This window comes from Lactuca sativa, chromosome 3 (assembly GCF_002870075.4).
Source record: "Lactuca sativa cultivar Salinas chromosome 3, Lsat_Salinas_v11, whole genome shotgun sequence".
NCBI classification, from domain to species: Eukaryota; Viridiplantae; Streptophyta; class Magnoliopsida; order Asterales; family Asteraceae; genus Lactuca; species Lactuca sativa.
This window is the reverse complement of record NC_056625.2, coordinates 153,994,930-154,008,985: the sequence shown is the minus strand read 5'-3', so window position 1 is coordinate 154,008,985 and position 14,056 is coordinate 153,994,930. Positions and strand designations below refer to the sequence as shown.

General features: G+C 31.7%; 1 protein-coding gene across 2 annotated transcripts; it reads left to right on the top strand.

Annotated features, from left to right (window-relative positions):
• The first annotated feature begins 11,266 nt into the window (after positions 1-11,266).
• Positions 11,267-13,747, top strand: LOC111896317 (proline dehydrogenase 2, mitochondrial). 2 transcript variants are annotated; one of them, XM_023892330.2, is made up of 4 exons: positions 11,267-11,978; positions 12,170-12,818; positions 13,111-13,351; positions 13,446-13,747. In XM_023892330.2, exons 1-4 carry the CDS (start codon positions 11,391-11,393, stop codon positions 13,546-13,548), a joined length of 1,581 nt encoding a protein of 526 aa, XP_023748098.1. In that variant the 5' UTR covers positions 11,267-11,390; the 3' UTR covers positions 13,549-13,747. The 2 variants fall into 2 exon arrangements, with proteins under 2 accessions (XP_023748098.1, XP_042756244.1); XM_042900310.2 differs by lacking the exon at positions 13,446-13,747 and adding an exon at positions 12,968-13,027 and having other exon boundaries at positions 13,111-13,249.
• The last annotated feature ends 309 nt before the right edge of the window (positions 13,748-14,056 follow it).

Below are 14,056 nucleotides of genomic sequence, written 5' to 3'. Positions count from 1 at the left end.
ACTCTGTTTCTTTGTATTACAAGTAGTGGCGCGAGAGCATAAGTTGGAGAACTTGTGAAGATGTTTTTGTTTATAGACAAGTAGGTGTATATAACTATGTAAGGTCTATGTTTTATTGTTTATGCTTTCGTGTCTGTATCGGAACATGACATCCCGAGTTTTGATATATAATGAAAATACATTTCTTTAAGAAATGCTTTGATAAATCTTATTTTATCATGTAATGTTTTAGGGACAAATTCCGCAACTCTTTTAAATCATTGGATTTACTCTGAAATTATTTTAAAAGCATAAATAAAACCGGTCTTTTCTGGCCGTTATTTTGGGGATGTCACATTGGTTCATATGAAACTTAATCCATTAATCCATGCAAAAAGCTCAAAATACAAATTTTTCCCATTTTCTAATGCATATCCAAAGATGCATATCTTCTTCATCTCATCTCCATTTCCCATAAATCTTATATCCACATAAAGGTGGGGATGATTTCTATGACTCCATTAAGTCATTTCAGACTAAGTGCCTATGTGTCTTAATCCTTAAAGTCACAAACTTGCCATTAAAGGCATAAAATCCCCATTTTACCCTTTACTTGTACAATTTTTTGCCTTTATCCTCTTGAACCCACTTATCTCATCTCATAAAAGTGACATAGACTTATCTCAAGTAATTTCATGAAACAACATCTTCACAAATTCATGAAATTCCTCCAGATGACCAAATTACCATTCTAGTCAATTATTCACCCAAAGTTAAATCTTTCTAAATGTCGGGTTCTTACAATGAAGATGTATAAAGACCTAAGAAATGGTTATCGGTGTCCATATATAAAGATGGATGTGGCATGGTATGTTGAAAGGTGCTTAATTTTCCAAAAAGTAAATGTTGAGCGTCAAAGGCCTAATGGAAAGTTGCAACCTATTGATATCCAGATGTGGAAGTGGGAGCATATCACGATATATTTTATCACCAAGTTTCCAAAGACTCCTAGTGGCGTAGACACTATTTGGGTGATTGTTGACAAGTTAACCAAAAGTGCCCAATGTGTTCCTATTCAGGAGAGCACCTCAACTGAGAAGCTCCCAAATATTAACGCTAGAGAAGTTGTTTCTCGGTATGGTTTACCAGTTTTCTGATAGATATGTTCATTTTACTTCTAGATTCTGGAAGAGATTCCATGATGATTTGAGCACACAGTTACATTTTAGCACATCCTATCTTCCTCAACCTCATTGACAGAGTGACAAGACAATACAGCCTCTTGAGGATATGCTGAGGGCATGTGTACTTGACTTTGGATGAAGCTGGGATCTGTATCTGCTGTTGGTAGAGTTCTCCTACAACAATAGCTTCCCCTCCAATATTGGTGTGCCTCCCTTTCAAATGCTTTATGGGAGGAGATGTCAAACTCAATTTTTTTAGGGACAAGTTGGTCATAGGGTTATAAGGAGCACTGATGTCGTGATCAAGACTACTGAGCTTTTCCAAAAAGTACGTAGGAGACTGCAGACCGCTCAAATTTGGCAAAAGAGTTATGTAGATCGATGTCGGTCCAATCTTGAGTTTCAAGTTGGATATTTTGTGCTTCTAAAGGCGTCACCTTGGAAAGGTTTCATATGGTTTCGGAAGTGGGGCAATTTAAGGTATTTTGGACCCTTTAGAGTTATTTCCAAGGTAGGCAAGGTTAACTACCTTTTGGATCTGTCATAGGAGCTTCGTCAAATCCACAACACCTTCCATGTTTCCCATTTGAGGAAGTGCTTAGCGGATAAGTTCGTAGTTGTACCTTTGGATGATTTGTAGGTGGACGAGAGCTTAAATTATGTGGAGAGACCAGTTGAAATTTTGGACAAAAAGACAAAGACCTTGCGCCACAAGGGGATTGGGATGGTATAGGTGCAGTGGCAGCACCGGAAGGGGTTAGAATGGACTTGGGAGCTAGAAGAGAAAATGAGAAGCAACTACCCAGATTTATTCGGATAGACTTGGGGGACGAAATGCTTGTAAGTAGGGGAGAATTGTAACACCCTAATTTCACTTTCACGATAATAAAGAATAAACTTTGGTGTATAAAATATAGCATCAAAATGCATTGCATAACATGAAAGTTGTAGTCGACGGAATTATGAACCCATGGATATAAAGAACGTTGACATCAGAGATCATATGAAAAAGTTATGATTTTCTGAAATTTACAAAAAGTTAACAAGAACCTGATGAATTAAGTGGGCAGTCGGCCACATTTAATGTTGTTAATCACCCAAAACCACTGACGTGGCATATAGGTATGACGCGTCCATGGTTATGGCGTAATGCTTCCACCTGGATCACAACCTATAAATAGAGGCCTCAAGCGTCTCATTTCCTTGCACCTTTTCTCCCATACTCTTTCTTTCTCTCTCTCTCTTTCTCTCTCTCTCTCTCTCTCTCTCTCTCTCTCTCTCTCTCTCTCTATATATATATATATATATATATATATATATATATATATATATATATATAGATCTCAGTCCCTTGTAATTTGATTCTCGTTCTAAAGTAGCATTAGCGAAGCTCTTAAAGTTTTGGAAGGACACTTATACGGAAGGAAAGTAAGTGTCGAAGTTACGTTCGTAGTCGTTCGGATACGTCAATCGAGTAAGTTACAATTACTTTTTATCTCTAACTGATTAGATTTTTATTCATTGTTATGAATCATATACGAACAAGATTAGTCATTGATTGTGGTTGAAATACTGATTAGTCTACATATGGGATCGATATCTACGATAAACACATTGGTATGGTTGTTGAATTTCTTAAAAGCTATATGCCAAAATAGTTATGCTCCCAACTGTCTTGACTGGACAAGCCTTATTTGATAGTCAATCCAGTATTATTGGAATTAATGAAGGATCTTGATATTAAATTTTATGCTCAGATAGTTAGTAACCAATATAGAGTTATAGGTTGTTGCATGCTAGTTGAGTTGTATGCAAGCCAACCTTCTTAGTTGTTTTGGGACTCAGGTAAGTTATATCACTACATTATGTGTTAGAATATTTTTCATTTTCTTGATAAGATATATTGGTATTATAGGGTGTTGATTGTATGATTAGGCTAAAAGAGTCTACTATATGTTGATTGTTGGATTATATATTATGTTAATATATTACGTTGAGGAGTTGATGTTGGATCAACAGTGGAGCTGAGAGCCTAGATACTCAGGGTTGATGGTGGACCAACATTGGAGCTAAGAGCCTAGATACCCAAGGTTAGTGGCGGATTGACACTGGAGCCAAGTGTTGTTAAGCGGACGGATCGACATTGGATCCGAGAGTCTTGTTTGTATGCATTGTATGTGTATTGTGTTATATGGTATTTTAAGGAACTCACTAAGCTTTGTGTTTACAGATTTTGATTAAATGTTTTTCAAATAGTTCCTTTTATCGTGGGAAGACTCGAGGGTGACTGTACTCGCATCGAAGAAATAATTATGTTTTAAAACTTCCGCCTAAACTCTCTATTATGTTTTAATGACGTTTAAAATAAATATATAACTATGAGCTTTTAATGGAAAAGAGTTTTTGAGTTGTTCTATTTATGTTTTAAAAAAGCAAAATTTTGGGACGTTAAATTCTCTCTCTCTCTCTCTCTCTCTCTCTCTCTCTCTCTCTCTCTCTCTCTCTCTCAGAGACAAAAGTCAATAACATAAATCAATGAAGATGACGACTGATTATCAAAATAAATCCGTTCATGTATCAAAGTTTCCAAAATAAAACTCTTGAGATTTCATGCAACATATAAACTTATATTGCTTCATGTTAAAGAAATCCAACTTCATAGTCTTAGGGGCTGTTTGGTAGGATCTGAATTTTTAAGATCTGAATTTTTAAGAGATCTGAATTTCTAAGAGGGTCTGAAATTTTAAGAGCTAAATGTTTAACATGCTGTTTGGTTGGGAGATCTGAATTGTTGTGCTGAATTATAAAATGACCATTTTACCCTTCTGTTTTATTTTTTATTGAATTCAAATGTCTGTTTATAAAATAACCTAATCAATTTCTTAAATAATTATAAGAAAAAAATATAATCACCATATAAAATCCAAATCTAGCATAAATCAAGTGATCATACAATATAATCAAATTAATCATAAATTCTTTCAAATTCACTTCTTTCAATCCATTGTAACATAAACATCATACAATAGCAAAATAAAAATATTCTTTCAATCCATGTTGCAACTAGTGAACTAAAGACTTTCTACCTCCTGCACACTTAAAGAAAAAACCATAAAATTATCACTCTTTTATCCACAAAAAATTAACAAAAACTTTTAAGCACAAATCAATAGAAATAATCCATTTAAGCAAGAAATTTCCCATTAGCAACAAGTATATAAGTTAATAATCAAAGTTCGTAACAAAAATTTTAGAATCTGAGTTCATAATTGTTTCAAGTATCAAAATTTCAGCATCATATTTTCAAACAGATCATATTTCAAGAATCAGCCACATTAAACATTTTAAAAGACTGGAATCGAAGCTCCTAATAACAACTTTATCAAAATTTATGCATACATCAACACTTAAAACCCAATCCAAATCTGTTAGAAGCAAAACATTCAAGAAAAAACAAATTCAGCTCTTATCATCAACAACAACAACTGTTAATATCAGATTTTAAACCTTTATAATTAGATTTATGATTTCACCATTTCAATAGTTTGAAACCACGTATGAATTCAGAAAAGAAACAAAAGAAAATCACGAATTCAACATCTTACAAACAATACATGAATTTAGAAAAAAAAATGAAAAGAAAAAAAAAACAAGTTTTCTATAAAAACAAAAAAAATTGAGTTTTGGGGGAAAGAAGGAAGAAACTCACCTGGAACGTCGGAGACGGAGGCGGCAACATCGTTCTAGGAGGCGGTGGTGATGTTGGGGTGTGGCAGCGTCGTTGCAGACGGCGTCGTCGGAGAACCTGGCGAAGAGAAAAACCTCGCACACTGACTGAAGAGGAAGAGGGGGCGCTAGTTTGGTGAAGGTGACGTCGCTGCAATCATCACTGACATAGTTTGTGGAGGCGGGGATGGCGCAGCTGGTGGAGGCGGCGACATTATTGCAGACCGGAGAGAGGCAGATGGATTGTTTGAAGATCGGAGAGGGAGGGGAAATGTGCTACTGTCTCGATGAGTAGAAAAAAAAGAAGCGACTCCATGTTTGGTATGTAGGGCATAAATGTCTTTCATTTAATTCAGATACGCCTTCAAATCTGAATTTTTAAGAGCCTATTTAAAAATTAAGAGCCTTTTTTTCATATGCTACCAAACATCCAATATCTTAAAAATTAAGAGCCCTCCTCTTAATTTTTCAATTAAGAGGTAAACAAACAGGGCCTTACATGTTCAACTTCGAATCTACACAAATATAAGATATTATTAATACAACAAATGACAAATAAAAATTCAAAAACAGCAAACAATCAGCCACAACCACATACACATACACATAGATATGCAAATCGGTATTTGTTAAGATAAGAACAATATAATTGAGAAAAAAAAATGTAGAAAACAACCCTTCAATGATGCGCAATGCATGTCATAAATGAGTCAGATGATACATAAATATGTGTGCTTTAATGATACGCATTTACCTCATATTTTATAACACACATTTTGCATGTTATAATTTGAAGTATTTAAAAAAATATATATAGATTTACTAATTTTCAACTTAAATAACATAGTTAATGTCTCATAATACAAAATAATATATATTTATAAAAACACCTAATATAATACTAAGGAGAATATGAGTTTAATTAGATAATTGAAGAGGAAACACGTGTTTTTAAAATTATTTATTTATCATATACAATAGATAGAATATTGAAGATATAAATAAATATGAATTAAGACGATATTTTTAAAGAATGAGGTGAGAAACGAGTTTTGCATCTTCCGCATGCTTTGATGAAATGAAACTATGAAGGTCTTATAGAACAACTTTATAAATAATTATATTTTATTTGGACGGTTTACGCAACAGAGATTACTTGGTGTGATCCTTGCTCCTAGTCATATACACATCATTCCAACATGGCTAGGCCCCACCTTACTCATGAACTCATCTACTTTTTTTATAGTATTTAAATATTTATAATTACTTCAAACTAAATATATTATTCAGTTTTTAAAAGATGTATAACTGAATTTAACTTTCCTTCTTAACTAATATAATAAAAGTGTCATATTTATCTGATCTTTTTTTTTATTGATGTATCTCCAAATATCTAGTTGATGATCCGTTATTTTTATCCAATAATACGTGAGTAAAATGTTAAACTTATTTTTGAACCAATAGTTATTTGTGAAAATACTAAAATTGATTTAAAAGTTTTTGATTATTTCTTTATTACAAATATTTATATTTGATTGTTAAAAAAAACAAAACATTTAGTTATTATTATATAAAATTGTGAATATATACGGAGAAAAAAAAAACGATTGCGCTTGTTATTCCAATTTCCAACACAAAAACTGTAAATTTTATCCTATCTTTGAGTTTTTTATATATTTATTTTTATACATTTAAAATTTAAAAAAAACATACAAAAATTCATTTTCTTTTTATATACATTTGTTTTACATATCTAAAATACACTTCATATATAATTAAACTCGATTCTCATGACAAAAAAAAGTGATTTGTCATTTAGAAAAAATTAATTAATTCACATAAAATACAATAATTTTAAATAAAAAAAAAAAAAAAAAACTAATTCCAAAAAACCCTAAACTCCAATAGATAACACCTAGTTTTACTACCGATCACACGTAAGATCTCGGTCATATACACCTTATACCTCTCAAAAAAACACGTATAAAACTCTACAACACGTGTGAGCTATTTTCATTAACATTTAACGTGTAAACTATAAAGTTAAATATTACGATTTTCTCCTTCGTTACATTAAATAATAAATAGGGTAAATTACACGAATGATCCCTATGGTTTAGGGTAACTTGCGTGTTTGGTCCCTAATTTATTTTTCTAAGTCGGAAGGTCCCTACTGTTTGTTTTTGTTACACGCTTGGTCCCTGTCTTACATAAAAAGTCTATTTTTCCCTTGATTTTTTCAATTTATTTAAATAAACACACCCTCAATCTCATCATCTCTCCTTACCTTACCTACTATATCATTTTTCTCTATTTAAATAATTGTCTTTTTACGTAAGATAGGGACCAAACGCATAACAAAAACAAACAATAGGGACCAAATGTGTAGCAATAACAAACAGTAGGGACCTTCCGAGTTAAAAAAATAAGTTAGGGACCAAACGTGCAAATTACCCCAAACCATAGGGACCATTCGTGTAATTTACTCTAATAAATAATAAATAAGTTGTAGAGGAGATGATAACGTGCGGGAGGGTGTAGGTAGGGGAAGAAAGGAGAACCGTAGGATGGAATGAATCAAAATAGGGATATGGACTCCACATCATATGGACATCAGATTTGACTTTGACGATGAAGTACCTTAAATGCTGTATAGGTGAGTGTTTGACAACCGAGAATCTTTAAATGATCCAGCTCACTCCCTGGCTTCTAGTCCTTTACCAACCTTATTTGTCATACTTTTGGAAAACAAAACATTAAATATTAAAAAAGAAAATCAGTTATTTTAAGTTATATCCTCCTAATTGATATGTTGTTTAGGTATGTATCAACAATTTAAAATGTTTTTTTTAAGTATGAAATGACAATGACTATAGTAAAATATTTTTTGCAACTTGATTAATAGATGTTGTTTGTGTTATGAATAATTGTTTTTCTAACAATTTTTAGAGGAAAACCTATTATTTTAAATTTAAGAGTAATTACACGAATGGTTCTTATGATTTGGGATAATTTGCGTGTTTGGTCCATAACTTATGTTTTTAACTCGAAATGTCCATTTTATTTGTTTTTGTTCCACGTTTGGTGCATACTATTTGTTTTTGTTACATTTTTGTTCTCTGTCTTATCTAAAAAAATTATTATTTAAATAGAGAAAAATGGTGGGGTAAACAAGGTAAGGTTAGAAGGTTGGGTTGAGGGAGTGTTTATTTAAATAAATTAAAAAATCAAGGAAAAAAATATCTTTTTAGGTAAGACATGGACCTAACGCGTAACAAAAACAAACAGTAGAAATCTTCCGAGTTAAAAAATAAGTTATGGACTAAACATACAAATTACCCTAAACCATAGGGACCATTCGTATAATTTACTCTAAATTTAATTAAGTATGTTACATTTAGAAAAACTTAAAGTATATGTATTTATTTTAAAACACCTACTATATACATTATTATTATTTTTATTTTTATATTTTTCTAAAAATTTAATTTAATGATTTTTAACCCAAGAAAAAACTTAATATTTGTGGGTGTCAGGGTTTTACCGGTCCCAAAACCCTAAAATAGACAATTTCAAAAAATATAATGAACTTACTAAAAAATAATATAATTTTCTTTAATAATCAGATAAAAATATATTGAATTTCTATATGATATGACGTTTATTAACAAAGAAGTTAATCACTAAAAAAATAAAGCTACTTATTGCGAGATAACAATGTTTTATCCTTTAATAAAGAAAAATGTACTCCAATGACAAAAATAGCCTTGTGAATTAGCAAAATAGCTATTTTTATAAGAAAACAAAAACATTGAGGAGCACATTAAATTCATGAAATAGTTCAAGTTAAATCGTGAAACATTATTTTAGCGAAATTATGTTCACTAATGCACGAATAAGTCTCAAGTGTGGATTCTTTGTATTGTAGTTTTGAACCCGTTTTTGTCGATATACTCGAACAATTTTCTTTCTCATAATATAATTTACAATATTGACCATATTTTTCTAATTTGGATTCTCGTCGTATTTCTTATTAGTCAATCGGTGAACTAGTCAATTATGTGATAAGATTTTTAAAAGAAAAGGTCGACCAATTATAACAAAAGTTCATATTTCTAAACAAGATTTTCAAAGAAAAGATTAATGATTAGGATTGAACGATCAATTTTAACAAAAATTTTTATTAGTCAGTTGTAAAGTTATTTTCGGCTAATTAATAATTGTATTTTTTGGTACAATCTAGATATGTATTGAAAAATGTATCAATAAAACCATACAAGTTTGATAAATTTTTATTACATTTTTCTATCTTCCAAAAATAAAAAAGATAAAAAGAAAAAGTTGGAGATATTTAATTTCTATACAGAAATTGACAAAAATGGACTTGTGGTACCATGCGTGAGTGAACCGGACCCACAATCTTCCTGAGTTGTCTACTTTACCTGCCCTTTTATCAACAGATTCCGGATTCTTCCGTATTTTATTTTCCCTTTTTTGCTTCACTTAAGTATATTTATTTTAAATATAGAACAAGATTCATAATAAATTAAATAAATAGAAATCAAATTAAATAAATGGATACCAAATTAAATAAGATATCATTATCCTCGTTTTTATGCGCTTTCTAACGCTTTTTAAGTTATTTATCCGTTATTAATTAAAATATCCCATATTAAAAGATGAGAAATTAAATATATGGAGATTCATATACTTTAATAACTTGATTTTCTTTCCAAAAAATATACATTATATGAAAAAATATAAAAATATTAGGAAGAATTTCGTTTATATCCTTATAAACTTTTATAATTACGTTCATATCCTTGTAAAACTTCAAATTAATATATATCCTTATAAAACGTATAAACTTACTGACACACATTATATATATATATATAATTTAATGAGAACTAATATATTTAAAAAGTTAAACAATCTTTAAATTATATTATAACTAAATTAGTAATATACATATTTGCAATCATTCTCATAATCGGTTTCCATATTCACAGTATGGTTATTCATGACATGATTCTTTGTTGCTTAATATTCTGAATAGTCGATTAGCAAAACCTGCTAATTACATATTTTAATCGATTACTAAACAATATATTTCATCTTCTACAATTGATTTAGGAGAACTACAATTATTCTCGTCTAAGCAAATTTTTTTTCTTCCTCCGGTTCTTTAGGTAAGATCATGGAAAAACTAACTCCAATGTGGGTTTGAGTATTTTGTAAGGATTTATCAAGTAAATAGGATGAGAATAGTAATATGAAAGAACTGTAATATTGTAATGTTACAAGTTAATTAGTATTTTAATAATAAGAAATCAATTTAAAGATAATGTTTTTAAATTTTAAATAGGTTAAATTAAGTATTTTGTTATATATGTGAGTTTATAAGCTTATAAGGATATACATATAATTTGAAATTGTAAAAGAATATAGACATAACTATGAAAATATTCAAAAATATAAGCAAAATTTACCCAAAATATTAAAATCTTCTTCTTGTTTTGACATATCCAGATTTAATTAAACAGTAAATTTAAATTTTAACACTCATATAGTCATATCCTTCAAACAGTTGGAAAAAAAATAAAACTAGCCAATAACTTTTTATAGAAAATATTATGTGGAACACTCTATAAAATTTAACCAAACTATAACAAACATAGCATTAGTTAAAAACATTAATTTTGTAACATACTTACATTAACTACTTCAAAACGTATTATATATTTTGATTTAATAAGTAGCAAAAATTTATTTCATGTTTTGTAGTATATTTATAAAAAAAAGTATGTTGATTCGTATACAATAATTTTTTTTATACATAATAATTTATATTTGAAAATTATATACTATACAATTTTATAAAATATAAATTATATATAAAAAAACCTATAAATATATAAATCAATTAAGATCAATTAAATTACACTACATTAAAAATTTAAAAAGAATGAAATTATAAAGTAGATTCAATTACATTTTTATTTTTATTTTTATAAAATCATTGTGAAGAATCTGAGGAGAATATTCTATGAAACTTTCCGGCACGGAATCTTTCTACTTTGGCGGTGCCGACTAGTTTGTCGAAACAGAATCTCCGGTCTCAACCCCGTGACTTTAGCACTTCCTTTTATGACATTTTTACCCCTGGTCCACACCAAATCCCATGGACCCCACTACACCATAACTAAATACGGATTTTTCTACTTTTCCAAAATTTACTCCCTCCAAATATGGATAGATCAATTTCCACAAAAAACCCGAAACGTACGTGAAACGGGTCGGGTTTCGGATCCAACCCGAATTTACATATTTTTTCCTATATATACCTTGCTATGTTTCAAGTCATCCTCACAAAAAAAAACTGGTTTGTTATTACACCCTAAAAATTAGCATTTTAGCAACACCGTTGTTTTTCAACGTCTTCTTCATCAACCGTCGTTAGTCGCCACCACCACAACCACCAATCACCGTCGACCATTGATGGCCATGACCACCAATGGCTCCTCTTCAAAATTGATCCGATCATTTGTCCACCGTGTGAAGTCATCCCCTACCACCACCCTCACCACACCAAGATTCCGTTCTGCACAAAGAACAACCATCAACACAACGGCAACAACAATCTTCCCAACTCCGCCACCAACACCACCGACGACCACCATCGTTCCTGACCATTCACGTGACGCCATATTCGATTTCGAGGATACGAAAGGTTTGTTCTCATCCGTTACAACCGGGAAACTTCTCCGGTCGGCGGCGAACCTGAACCTGGCGGCGGTGGAGCCGGTGGTGGATATGGGTGTTTGGGTTATGAAGTCTAGGCTCATGCAAGTGGGTTTGTTTAGAGAGATTGTTTTGGGTGTCATTAAACATACGTCGTATGAACATTTTGTTGCCGGAGCGGATACGGAAGAAACGGGTCGGACTGTTAAGAAGCTTTGGGAATCCGGGTTGAGAGGGATGTTGGATTATGGTTTAGAACATGCGATTGATAATGAATCTTGTGATATAAACGCTCAAGAATTCATCAAAACTGTTGAATCAACACAATCTTTACCTCCTTCTTCTGTAAGTTGTTTTTACATTTCCATGATTTTTCAAATATTTTATTCTGATTTTCTTTATATTTTCTCAATTCAAGATTCCCTTTTTATATTTCTTGATTTAAAAAAACCCATGTACGATTCGTACCACGAAATGATTTTGATTCTTTGATACAGTGAATCTTTGTAAAATTAATCATTTTTTTTTGAAAACAGGTTAGCTTCGTGGTTGTGAAGATCACTGCAATTTGTCCAATTTCTTTACTTAAAAGGGTGAGTGATCTTCTTCGATGGGAATACAAGAATTCTTCATCGACGAATCTTCCATGGAAGCTTAAAACCCTTCCGATCTTTTCAGAATCAAGCCCATTTTACCACACTTTAGAAAAACCATCACCATTAACACCCGAAGAAGAACACGATCTCGAATTAGCCCATCAGAGACTCGTAAAAATCTGCAACAAAAGCATCGAATCCAAAGTTCCGGTAGTAATCGATGCTGAAGACACTTCAATCCAACCAGGAATCGATTACTTTACATACTCAGCCGCTGTCATGTACAACAATGGCGAAAAGCCCTTAATTTTCGGCACAATCCAAGCTTACCTGAAAGACGCCGGCGAACGGCTGTACGCCACCAAGAAAGCCGCCGATCAAATGGGATTACCAGTTGGATTCAAGTTAGTTAGAGGCGCTTACATGTCGAGTGAATCCCAATTGGCTAATTCTTTAAACGTTGAATCTCCCATTCATAATAGCATCATCGATACACACAATTGTTACAACGATTGTGCTTCGTTTATGCTTGATGAAGTCTCAAATGGACCCGGTGGACTCATTCTCGCTACCCATAATCTTGAATCAGGTAAAAGATTGAATCTTTTTGAGTTTTTTTATTCTGGGTATTGTTGTTTTGAATCATTTCCACGATTTGTGTCTTGAATTCGTATTTTAAACGTATCGAAAAGATAAACGAAGTGCACAAAATTTGATAAAAAATGTATTGTGAATCAGGATTGTTGTACTTGTATTGGTTCTTGAAAACCGATGGTTGAAAACTATTCGAAATCCGAGGTATTTCTTGAGACGACATTCAAGATCTCTGTTACTAAACGAATTCAATCTAACTTTTTTCACTTTTTTTTGAAATTTAACAGGAAAATTAGCTGCACAAAAGGCAAGAAATTTGGGAATTGGGAAAGATAGTGAGAAGCTTGAGTTTGCCTCACTTTATGGAATGGCAGAAGCGATGACATTTGGGTTGCGAAACGCTGGATTTGGTGTAAGCAAGTATTTACCATTTGGGCCAGTTGATCAAATCATGCCTTATCTTCTTCGAAGAGCAGAAGAGAATAAAGGGTTGTTGTCTTCTTCGAATCTTGATCGACAATTGATGATGTAAGTGGGATTTTATGGGTTTTTAAAGTACATTGATGTTATGTAATTGGGTGATGATTTTGATTGTTGTGTACTTTTGTTTGTGTTTTTACAGGAAGGAGTTGAAGAGGAGGATGAAGGGTTATGTTGGACAAGGGTTTGAAGAGAGTGAGAGGAGTTTTAAATCGGATGCGGGTTCGATTGTGAAGTTAAATTAGGGGGGAAATGAAGGGGAAAAAGTGTAAATAGTGAAGATATTTGGGGAAAGAAGGCCTCTTGCTTTGTTTAGGATAAATATGTGTTGTGTTGGGATTTTGGTTATGGATATACCAAAGTAGTGGAAGAGGTGCTTTTTGTGTTCATGGAAGTTAATAAATGGAGACTTTGGAATAAGATTATTATTTTACTTGTTTAAAAGTTGTTTTTTTGACGTATTTGACTTGTGTTATAACGATGAGAAAATTCCCTTATTTCGGCCTCCGTTTGTTGGCTTGTGGAGTCAACTTGTCATAAACGAAAAAATTAGGATCTTATCTTCGATAAGTTTAAGTTGAAATAGAAATGAAACCGGTTTCGGTATTCTTGATTATATGGATATTGAAATTTGTTTGATTTTAATTGTGATTGAAAACAAAATAAGATCAATTCTTTTATGTAGGAAGTAATGGTGATTGAAATTTAGGTGTTTGTGATTAAAATTGTGGATAATGGAATTTGTTTGATTTC

Coding starts and splice junctions, on each gene's coding strand:
- LOC111896317 (XM_023892330.2), top strand. CDS start 11,391: ATGGCCATGACCACCAATGGCTCCTCTTCAAAATTGATCCGATCATTT. Junction 12,819..13,110: donor TACCCATAATCTTGAATCAG/GTAAAAGATTGA, acceptor GAAATTTAACAG/GAAAATTAGCTGCACAAAAG. Junction 13,352..13,445: donor CTTGATCGACAATTGATGAT/GTAAGTGGGATT, acceptor GTGTTTTTACAG/GAAGGAGTTGAAGAGGAGGA.